At 40.1% G+C, this 11,710-nt stretch overlaps 1 protein-coding gene across 1 annotated transcript; it reads left to right on the top strand.

Moving 5' to 3' along the window:
* The first annotated feature begins 209 nt into the window (after positions 1 to 209).
* LOC139215890 (cilia- and flagella-associated protein 69-like) lies at positions 210 to 10,273 on the top strand. Its single transcript, XM_070846928.1, has 23 exons — positions 210 to 299; positions 1,207 to 1,266; positions 1,352 to 1,417; positions 1,773 to 1,882; positions 1,983 to 2,059; positions 2,351 to 2,449; positions 3,804 to 3,956; positions 4,214 to 4,391; positions 4,682 to 4,805; positions 4,945 to 4,993; positions 5,087 to 5,208; positions 5,308 to 5,539; positions 5,852 to 6,016; positions 6,114 to 6,229; positions 6,437 to 6,555; positions 7,193 to 7,274; positions 7,388 to 7,580; positions 7,780 to 7,917; positions 8,086 to 8,162; positions 8,696 to 8,893; positions 9,104 to 9,190; positions 9,290 to 9,373; positions 9,720 to 10,273. The coding sequence occupies exons 1-23, from the start codon at positions 210 to 212 to the stop codon at positions 9,876 to 9,878; spliced, it is 2,778 nt and encodes a 925-aa protein (XP_070703029.1). The 3' UTR covers positions 9,879 to 10,273.
* The last annotated feature ends 1,437 nt before the right edge of the window (positions 10,274 to 11,710 follow it).

Raw genomic sequence — 11,710 nt, 5'->3', positions numbered from 1 at the left:
TGTTCTTATCGGATTTTTTTTTACTAGAAAAGCTAAACATGAAACCCAAGTTCAATATTTAAAACTGTTTAAAAAACACTATATGTGACTTTTCGTTTTATTAACCGTAATGCTAGCTATAACGCTAAATTCAAACGAGCCGACTAAGTTTGAGTTAGCTTTGCGGCTAAAGTAAGGAGTTGAAGCGAGAAGTTCGTCGAAATTTGCAAATGGATTCAGGTAAAGTTGTGCACAGAAGAAAACCGGACATCCCTGCGATCAGACCGAGAGTATCAGATGGGAACCAGCAAATTCAAGAGGTAAAATAAAGAGTTACTGTCTTTCCTTGGAGGGTTTATATACTCACTATAGTGATGCAGAGGCTCCTTAGATAGTAACCACCCATTATATAATGTTAACGATAATCCCTAAACACTGGGAACAGAAAGTCCTATATACCTGTAAACTCTGAGTATAATACAGCCATTACTGTTTATTGATTGAGAAACACATCATATGTTTTCAAAAATACTTTATCCAAAGGCTGAATTACAAACTAGAAAAACTACTCAGTCGTTCCAGTGGTTCTTAATCCTTTTAATAGTTTGATTAAATGCTAATTTGTTTGAGAATATGCACCAATAAATCGCAAAGTCCATAGCAAAGAGACTAATGTTGGTGCAAGATGGATTTTATCATGTCTCCAGTCCAAATCTGATTTTATTACCTTTATTATTTCAGTTTCTGCTCACACAGCGTTTATCCTTTAAAAATGTGTAGTTACTTTATTTTCTACTGTCAAAACTCAAATAAAAGCTCAGAATTGGGTTATTATGATCTCAGAAACCACAAAGACACAATGTTGAATATTCATATTCATACATATCCATGTGGACCATACATATCTATGGACAATATTCTGTCTCTTACTTTTATTATGGACTATATGGTCTGAAATAAAATACACTGACCTCAACTAAACAAACCTTTGCTGAAAAATCCTTAGTTTACCTCGACCACCAAGCACCATTCAGAGTGGCCAGAAGCTTGTGGATGCTGTTCAAAAGGAGCCAATGACTCAAAAAAGTCTCAGACGCACATAACTAGATATTGCATCTGATGCAGATGCATTGATTGATCTGCAGATTTTGATGACGAAGAGTCATTATAATTCCATTAATAGCTTTACAGACAGCGTAAACGACCTAAACTGTGATTTCTCAACAGGTCGGTGCTAAAAGTCTTGACCTCAGTAAGGTTATTCGTCTTCTTGAAGATCCTTTGACAGTAAGTTATTAAAGTGTTATTGAGTGTTTTTCTGTTTTAAGTTGTGTTCTATGTCATCATGATATGTCTTCTGTTTTCACTAAAGGCTAACTTGAAGGAAAGGCACCTTTTTGTACTGAAAAAACTACTGAAGAGAAGCCAAACTGGCTTTGTATCCTTTGTTCTGAATTTAGTTCTCTGACATACTCTTATGATTACGCAGATTTCTTTTTTCCAAGAAGCATCTATCTTTTCCAAAGTAAATCTCACTGTGGCACATGTACCTAATTACTATCCCTCGGTACAGTGATGGAAATAGATGTGCTTTCATGCATCCTGAACACACGTCATTCCCAAGGCTCTAATTTACAGCTGCATGGCTGTCCGTCAACATTTTCCCTGTTCAAGAATAACCTCAGTTAACACGATGCCTCTTTGCCCCGTCACTTCCCCTCCCTCACTGGGATTTACCTCTTGTATAAGCAAACGCTTTGCCAAATTGTTAAAACTTCCTAAACTATTTCAAGCTTTTGAAGGACCTGACAGGAATCACCAAAGTACTCAACATCTGTGCTGAGAAAGTGAAAGATCACCCTGAATATTTGCCCACTTTGTGTGAGGCGATTCAAATTTGTAGGTAAGAAGCTTAAATATTTCAAAGCTACATGCAAAAGAGTGATTTTTATTTTTTGGGTGACATCGCCTGAACATCAACATGTTGCTTTGCTTTATCTCAGACTTCCCTTCCTGAAGGAGAAAGCATCTGACGAGCTGAGCTACGCTCGGGACGTCATAGAGTTCCTCTCTAACATGGGTACACGCATCATTTATTAAAAGACTTTTCAATTTTACCAATAATATTTGCATTAAATTGAAACTGACAATTTTTGACAGCTTAACATAGGCTTTTAGGTTATTTCTTACCCATACATACATATTCAGTGACTCACAGTGAACATGTTGTTCAACGCATTTTGTGTCAAAGTCAAAGGGCAAATCCATATTATCCTGTTTATAGGTTTTACTTTGGTTTAAAGCAGAAACAGCTTCTTCAGACAGTAGTGATGATGATGAGTGACTCTGACAGATGTGTCTCTGTTGGCAGGGTGTCTGATGAGGGTGTCAGATACTGACGTGAGGCAGCAGATAGTTGAGTCTGTGAAATCATTCTACAGCTGTGTGGCTCCTAAACAGCTGCTCGATGGTACGATCCGGCTGGTCAAGCCAAAGCCTCGGACTTTCCCCTCTGACTACCGATTTTCTAGACTGTCACTAAGTGAGGCTCTCTCATGGCTTCTGTGGTGGCATGCTTGTGTCTTTTCTTTCTTTTTCTTTCCTCTTTTCCATCGTTTACCTTTTTCAGACAACAAACATAGAACACAAGACTGATATCATCAATCGGTGCAAATGTAAAAACTTTTTCCTGACATAGTTTTGCATACATACAAAACAAATATTGTCTAATACATTTTTAATATATTTTTAACAAATACAGATACTTGGACTGCTTCCAGAAACCCACCAAGTACTTTTCATGTTACTTTGAATCCATCTTTCTCAAATGTTTTCATTGTTTTTCACTAAATCTGCAGTTTTTTTCTATCCTAATTTTCATTCAACATTTCAAATCAACCTTTTCTCAATGGTTTGTCAGTATTGTGTTGGTTTTTGTTATTGGTGTCTGGCGGTTTCCTATTACGAAGCACTGGCTGGTAACAAAGAACAGGGAAGGGACCCAAATGCATGTAGTCACGCATCTTTAAAGAGCTTAATAACAAAACAAATCTACAGCCAAAACATAGGAAAGCAGGCGCAGGTGAAGAATCCAAGACTCAGGTACAAAAAAAACCCACAGGAGTGAAACCAACCACACACAGACGATTTGATTTGCCAGGTTATTAGCAGAGACAGACTAATGAGGGGAGTGAAGACAGATGAGGCAAGGAATTAAAAGGAACAGGGAATAAATAAATAAACAAATTAACACAACCAGGGACGTGAGACCCAAACTGACAACTTTCATAAATGTCTGTAGAATGTCTTGAAGGCAAAGTCTGCAACGCTGGAGCAACCAGCAGGAATAGTGAGAAGTATTCAAATTAAAATATCCCACCCCCTTCCTTAAGGCTTTCCTTCAAATGAGCTTCATGCTGGTTACTCATGACAGTCTGTCACTCGGCTGTAATTAAAATTTTGGCCGCACTGTGTCTGCTGTTCTAGCACGACTAGCTCTGTAGCTTCAGTCTTGTGGAAGACTGTGGTCGCGTGCAGTGGGTGTACTTGTAGCATGCACACAGTTAGGCAGGTACATAGGTAGATTGGATGATTAGACAAGTTTAAGGCATGTGACTGCCGCAGACACTGTTTTTCTTTTTTTTTGTCAAATTTCATTTATTGATTGCTGTTTGGCTATTATAAGACTTTCAATCAATATAACAAAAAGTGTTTCTAGACTTAGTTGCAGAACCTGCTTCTAAGTTGCTTTATCAAAACACAAAGACAGAGGGCGAAAGAGAGGATGATCATCTTTCATTCGTTCTTTGAATGTGTTTCTGCAGGACCCCAGCCAACCTCTCCAGGCTACAGGCTGCAGCTGCTGGAGCGTAGTGACCTGGCTCAGACGCTGCTCCTCTCTATGGCCGCTGTGGAGAACCAGCCTGCCATCAAGCTGCAGCTCCTGCAGACACTCCAGATACTCTCCAGCTACTCTGGTCAGCCACTGATTTTGTTTAGGATCTACTGAGATAGGTGGAGGAGGGGATCTGTCAGACATGTCAATCCAATCCTCCTTCATTAGATAAAGTAGCCGGCTCTCAAGACCATAAATCATCTCATTACCAAACAATAATCAGATGAACAATCAAAACAGTGATTTTAAGTGTCCTTGTGTCAAAGTCAGCAGGTCAATGGGTTGTTTTATCATTAATCACATCTCTTTAACCTTTATTTCACTTTCATTTAACCACAGACACGAACTGTGCTTTAATGCTGAATGCACGAGGAGCAGAGACGATCTGTCTCCACATGAACGAACCTGACCCGTCCGGCCAGATCCTGTTCCGCTCCTCCGAAATCCTCTGGAACCTGCTGGAGAGAGGCAGCAATGAGGAGGTCACTGCTCAGCTCAACAGCATGGAGTGTGTCCTGTACGTGTCTCCTGTGGGGTTAAGATGTTTCCATACAGTATGTGGCTGATGAGGACAGCAACCTTTTATAGTTCATTTCTGTGAAAAAGCTTTTTATTCACTTATAGAGTTCTAAAATGTAAAATGAACCAGTATCTCTGATATATTAACTGCATGCTATATAGGAAGGTTTGTGAGTTATGAATTTTGCCTTCCATCCTCTAAAAAACGTTTCGAGTTTGAATACTTTTCGTGCTCTCTTATATCATATTATATCTTAGATATTTTCCTTTTGGTCATTTGTATCTTAGATCTCTGAAAGAAGCCTTTACTCACCAGCTGATGAGCAGTGTCCAACGTTCTGACCTCCAACTCAGAAATGATCTGCTGGTTATCACAACGCTCCTGGCTGAAAATCCCAACTCTCTGCTCATTGTGAGTACGGGATCATTAGAGCACACTGCACTGCTGATATTATTAGTCGCATAACTGTTCAGTATATTGAGAAGCTGTGTAAAATGTGCCACTCCAGCTTGTTTGACATGTTTCTAGTTGACGTGTTTCTAATTTGTAGGAGAGTTTATTTGCCAGACATCTTGTTGTTCTCGCCACATTTCCAGAGCGTGAGGCCACTCTTTGTTTGTTTTTACATTTGAATTATTTCTGAGTACAGTAGCACCTTTTATGATAACAAAATGGCTTAATTTATGTTTTAGTGAAAAGTCACAACACTTTGGTCCGCAACCTCAAGCTCAAGTTCAGTAACGAAGACTTTAAAATGAAGAAGTTGCTGTTGAATCTGTTGGTTTTGATGTCAAAGGACTTAGCTGCCCTGCAGGTCAGTCACACACTCACTTCGTATTTCTGTAACATATATATATATATATATATATATTACTACTGTAACTATTTTCCTCGCATGTTTTTCCTCTCTTAGCTTTATAAAGAAGAAAGAGTGACTCTGGCTTTGCTGACGCTCGTGAAGCCACCTGCTGATTTGTCTGAGCACCGCTCAGCTTCACGTCACTGGTCCTCCGTCCAGCAGGAGGAGCTCCAGCTGCAGGCTCTGGCCACCCTGGCCACTATCGCTCCACTCATGCCGGATCAGTACATGTCCTGTCAGGGAAATACATGTATGCTGCTGCTGCTGGACTGGTGCGTCAGGGAAGGTGAGGGTATGGTAAAACATGGTGAGAGACAAACAAGAGACTAAAGAGCGATTGTTCGTTATCTGAAAGGTCAAAGGTCAAACACCAACAGCCAGGTGTCTCCCCAGAGTGCCCTTTAGCAATGAATCTTAGCTCTCTCACTCTACGGAAGCACAAACAAACAGGTTCTCAGAAAACAAACAACTAATGTGACCAGTTAACGTGTCAACAGCTGATTTATCCTTTTCTAGTTTTCAAAAATGTCAGAATTTGGGTATTGTAGATTTTTTTTTCAAGATTATTGTTATTATTATCTTTCCTCTTTTCTCCTAGATGCTTACTTTGGTCAGGGTCACAGCTTCCATGGCACAGGAGGAGGAGGCAGTAAGAAGGCTCAGATGCGGCTTTGTATCAGGGTGCTGAGATCTGTGACGTCTTCAGGTGAAGACTCAGTCAATCAGGACCTTTGTGATCAAGGAACCATCAACCAGCTTTTGGGTAAATCAAATAAAAACTTTACTGACTCATCACAAAGTGCATAATATCAGCTGAGACATTTTAATTACTCACAGACATACCTGCGGTATTTTCTCAGGTATTTTGATGCAGATGGAAGCAAGTCCTGATGAGGAGGATGTCATTACCCTGGAGATAAAGACAGATATTCAGCTGATACTTTCAGCACTGTGTCAGAGCGACATGCACAGAAAAGTAAAGACTGTGATGAAAGCACTCACTATCCTGTTGATCAGTAGATTAATAAATATAAGATGTTTGCATTAGTGCTACAGGTGGAAAAAAGTATTGTTTTTAATTTATCAAGTGCTATTATTTCATCTGCCTTCAACTTTAAATACTGACATTAAATTTCTAAATGTTTATATTTGACCTGTTATGTCCTGTTATGTTGCACCACAGGACCTGTTTGGATCAGAGGGAGTTGAGATGACGGTCCACTTTCTGAGGAAAGGCGCTGACAAGTTCTACAGCGGCCTGGGACACAACAAGCTCATTCTTTCCACAGTGGACTGTGTGTGGTCAGTCCAGCTAAACCTCATCAACAGATTAACTGGCCAACTGATTTGATTTATGTTATTTATTATCATGAAACAAACCATCAAATGCTCCATTTACACTTGTCATATGAAGGATCACCTTAAATCTGGTCTCATCAGTGTGGCCTCTGTAGCCAAAGATGTATCGATGAGTTTGTCCTTTTTAATTTTTCACACAAAGGTGCAAATCATTGAAGAGAGGAATGAATGTTGTTGATTATTTTCTTAAATTTGAACATAATCTACTGGCACATTTTCACACGCACTTACTGAAAGGTGGAGCAGGAGAAAATGAGAGAGGATGGTGTTTATTTCATAGTTTTTTGGTCTCTAGGTCCACCAGGGACAAATATTTATGCTGAAAAAAAATATTAAAAAGTGCATTTTGCACAATATGGGACCTTAATTATGGTTATATAAATAACCAATTTAAGGAAAAGCATATACCAAACTCTCTCTTCACTCAAATTACAGACCGTCTTGATCTGGTCATCAATACGTATTTATAATTGGCTTTTATGTTGTTTTATAGCTTTCTGACTTGTGGGTTTTGGAGTATTTGGTATAGAAACAAATCAGATGGAAAGCAGGTTGAGAGAGTTTGCATGTGTCCCATCAGGTCCTGCATTGTGGGCTGCTACACCACAGAAGATTACTTTTTGGCTAAAGAGGGTCCGTTTCTTCTGTTGGACTTACTCAGTGTGAGTAGCTGATTGCCGATGGCTTTAACTGAAGGTTTAACTGAAGTTAATGCCCATTTTCACCTAAATGTAAAGTGCTGATATGGAACTGTTTGGGTATCTCTCTCTAACAGTCAGGCCCCAGATGCATGCGCTGCAACATTCTCGCCACCCTGCTGGAGTTATGTGACAACCTGAACACTCTGTCTTACATCCTGAACTGGAGGGACGGCGGCGGTCAGACGGCTCCCAGACTCCTGCTGCAGCTGTGGAGGGAGGAGGAGGAGGAGCTGAAAGTCAGCCGAACTCAACACGGAGGAATCGCAGGTCCGTCTGAGACAAGACTTCAGACAACAATGAGTCCATGACGAGTCTCGTAGGGGTTAACTTAACTTTCCCTACGTGGAAGTAATCCCATTTTATAAAGACCAGGAAGCTCCAAGGTCACTGTTTTCTGCACAGTATATCTCACATTTCTGCATCTTTTTTTCGTCTTATTTTCTGCCTTTTCACATCTGACTTTAAGATCCCCAGAGACCCCTCCTCAGTCTCCACCAACAGGAGGACACCCAGCCGTCATGTCCTGCTAACGTGCCGAGTGCAGCAGTGCTGGAATTATCAGAGAACCTGCGGTCGAAGATTTACTCCATCTTCTGCAAACTTGGTAAAGCAGTTAGTAAAGAATTAGACCAAATTCGGTGCAAAGCATTGTTGTATATAGGAAAACATGGCAGCCTAGTTACAAATAGCACTGTTGTAAATTTGCAAAAAGAAATATATATTGAATTTTTTTAACTATGCTGTGAAAAAATCATCTTTTTATACTTTGCAGGTTTTCAAGACCTTCCAGGATTGACCACAGAAAATTATGTGACCTTGAGCATCGTCAGGAGATATTTGGACTTCAAGGTAGACCTGCTGTTTATTAAGCAAAGAAAATGCCAGTGCTGGGTATGAAACTGCTGAGGTGATTATAGTTAAGTAAAACAAAAGTAAAAACTAAAACTAGGTGTGTTTAGTTAACTAAAAAAAAGAAAACTGAAATTATATTGTGTGTACTTAACTAACTAAAACAAAATCAAAACATACATACAACCAGCCTGAGGAGGCGCTGGTGCAGATGTTTATTGAGATGTCTGACACGTCTACATGACATCTAAACAATTAGAACTAAGCTTAAACAAGCAAACCCACTCTGGAAACTAACTGAACTGAAAACAAATATTTAAAACCAAAAGAAAAAAGAAAAATATTAAAACACACAAAAGGATAATAACTCAACAATTTTCATCAGGACTGTGTCCATCTTACACCCTCAGAATGATTTTAAGAATGATTTTATCACGTTACAATTTTCAATTTTTGTTCAAGGGGCTGAAAAGGACATGATAAGGTGAAATTTTAATGCAGTAAATTAAGACACATCTGTCACGGCGCTGTAGGTGGGCGAGGTGTGGGAGGAGATCAGCAGGGAGCTGAGTCTGGAGGGCGTTAGGCCGATCAGCCCTGATGAAGAGGCTCTGAGTACCATCTGTAAGATTGCCGAGGACACAGCGAGGAGGGTCGCCGCAGAGCAAAACAGCATCCTGGAGCAACAGGAGAAGGAGGACATCGGCGAGGAGGAGCTCATGTACACAGAGGTGCTAAGAGTTTCATTCAGAAATCATGAAGAGTAGACGACTGGAACAATACGAGCCAATACGAGAAGAAAGCCTCGACAAAGTTAGCCGAAGATGTACTTTTCTCTGAATTAGTTTTGGCGTGAATGTAGAAATTTTCTTTTCTTATGAGGGTTGAAGAGCTTTAACAGAGTGTAATTTCAATTGATGTATATTTTCTTTATGTTGCAGATTAAGTCCCATTGGAAGCAGCGGGAGCTTGCAGCCAAGTCATGGGACAGTTACGTTTCCAGGACTTCAAACCATGAGATCCTGAAGGTTTTTATCATCAGCATGTGCAGATATAACCCCCAACTTATCATTGATGTCACAAAGAATCAGCAGCTGTGGTTTTTCTCCTGCTTTTGTTTTGTACAGGAAGTAAAAGCACAGAGGGAGAAATACATTGAATCATCCAGACCCAAACCAAACCCTGAGGATGCTGCAGTTCGTCCTACAGAGGTCTCTCACTGACACACAACATTTATATGACTTCACAGATTTTAAGAGTGTCGTCCTGCTGCTGTCTGTCAGCAATTTGACTGCAGGAGATAAAACCTGCAATATGTTCAGCAGCGTGGTTTAATCTGATTTTCTGATAAGAAGTTTTACTGACCTTCAACAGACAAAATCTTCTGCACCGAAGCTGTAAAAACTGTAAAAACTTCTCACCTTAAATCCTCTTACAGCGGCAAGTGAAATTATTTCAAATGTCTCTGCTAAGTGCTCTGACACAGAGCTGTGCCGAACAACAAGGAGACCTGCTAAGTGATGGTTGCACTGATGCTGGTTTCGTTGTGTGTTTCAGCATTTCATTGGGCGGGTCATGTCTGTAGAGAGCACTGATGCTCAGGGGCCTGCGGGAGTGAAGCTGAGACTGGCCAGAGCTGCCATCAAGACTGCAGGTCAGAACGAAGTGGGACCCACAACACAGGACCCAGAATACTTCAGCACCGTGAAAGACTGATGTCAGCAAACACTCTGGTTTAACACTCTGCACCTTTATTTTATATTAGAGATTTTACAGTACAAAAAGCACATTTTACAGCCCTTCACATGTTTATCATGAACAGTTGTTTATTTCTAATAGCTTTTAATTCATCCCCAGAGTCTGTAGAGGCTGAAGTGTTTTATTTGACTTTGGCAGCGAATGCAGACATGAGGTCACTTGATCACAATCAGCACCTTGTAGTCCCGGCCACCCTTATACATACAGACACACTCAGTGTGGTAAACTGGCCGGCCTCTGTGGCCCTAACATGTCTCTCACACACTCTGATGCAAAGTACAACTGCTGAAATTCATGTACATTGAATAAATAAAACAACATGCGCATCACAATGTGTTTTTCAGATGGAAAATGTAGCCAACATGAATTTGACCACGTTCAGATGATTAAACATGTAAATACAATGTTGAGATATGTTTTAATGCTTTAATTCTACAGCGTGCTTCATTTATATAACCAACATTAACAGTGAGGCCCTGAACAATCAATGTGGCATCATGGAAACTGAGGCCTTATGTAACGTCAAAATAACAATCGCTAAATATCCTTTTACAATAAAAAAAAATCTGAAGTCTAATTTTGTCCATTAAAGGTTAATCCTCGTGTCAAAGCTACAGCTTGTTGTGTTCGACAGCTGTGACAGCCAGAAGGTCCATTTAGGGCGTTTGTTAAAAAGTATTTCCTCTTTAGTGTTTTTGGGTTACATAAGTCACTGCAGCGCATTAACACACATGTTCAATCAAGCGTGCAACATGCAGCATAGAGCCACTTCTTCTTCTCTCCCTGCTCTCACCCATTTTACTGGATGGATGACCAAATCATGTCTGACAGGCCGGAGCTTTTCATGCAGCTTTGTGAGCGTGTGACTGTGAGTGTGTGTTGAGCCCGTCGGACCGGGACGTCCACACTGCACAAAAGAGCAGGGACACACAGGAGCCTCTTCAGATCGACAGGCTGTCACTGTTTGTTCGGGCTGCGGAGGGGCTTCACATGCTGCCTGTCTGTCTGTGTGCGGGTGCTGAGTCGCTGATGAAGGTGAGGGTGGGTGCTGCTGTTGGATCCCTGCTGGGTGCTCATCAACTCCCTGAAGACCCGTTCACTTCAAACTGTGAGAAAAGACTTTGTTTTACCTAAAGATTACTGCTATTTTAAAAAGTTTTTGGTCATTTGGTCAACATAAAAGTAATTTCTACCAATTAAAATAATTGATCATTTTAAGATTTTAAAGTTTTTCCAATAGCTTTTGGTTGAGTGGAGCTGTAACAACTTTAAGAATTTAAATAATTGTGTTATAAATAATCATTTGGCTTCTGTGTGAGCCAACACATGATAAACAGTAATACAACTAAACACAGGGCGATAAGAACTGTATTATATTTGACAGAGCTGATTAGAAAATCACTTGTAAAATAAGAGAGAAGACTTGTGAAGAAAAGCACTCTGAAATACAAAAGTTCATAATTGTATTTGTCATCTGACAGGTTTGCACTCTGTGACGCTCTGTAGGCTGCGGGCACATCTGTAATTTCTGCTTTTCTAAAAGTAAAATTTAATTCCAGACAAAGAAGTTCTTTTAACTGTCTCCACATTATCTGCAGATAAACTAGAGAGCAAAATGTCCAAAATAGACAGTAATTACCAGCAGTTTTAGGGGACAATTTCCTCTCAAGATGAATCTGAAGATGAATTTCAGGGATCACGAGATTCAAGAGAAAAATGAGACGGGTCGTAGTACATTTTATCTGACTTTATCTCAACAAAACATAGGTAGTTTTACCTTTTTAGACTCC

The sequence above is a fragment of the Pempheris klunzingeri genome, chromosome 16, assembly GCF_042242105.1.
Source record: "Pempheris klunzingeri isolate RE-2024b chromosome 16, fPemKlu1.hap1, whole genome shotgun sequence".
Classification (NCBI taxonomy): Eukaryota; Metazoa; Chordata; class Actinopteri; order Acropomatiformes; family Pempheridae; genus Pempheris; species Pempheris klunzingeri.
This window is presented reverse-complemented; position numbering and strand designations above follow the sequence as displayed.

Coding starts and splice junctions, on each gene's coding strand:
- LOC139215890 (XM_070846928.1), top strand. CDS start 210: ATGGATTCAGGTAAAGTTGTGCACAGAAGAAAACCGGACATCCCTGCG. Junction 6,230..6,436: donor AGAGCGACATGCACAGAAAA/GTAAAGACTGTG, acceptor GTTGCACCACAG/GACCTGTTTGGATCAGAGGG. Junction 8,163..8,695: donor GGAGATATTTGGACTTCAAG/GTAGACCTGCTG, acceptor ACGGCGCTGTAG/GTGGGCGAGGTGTGGGAGGA.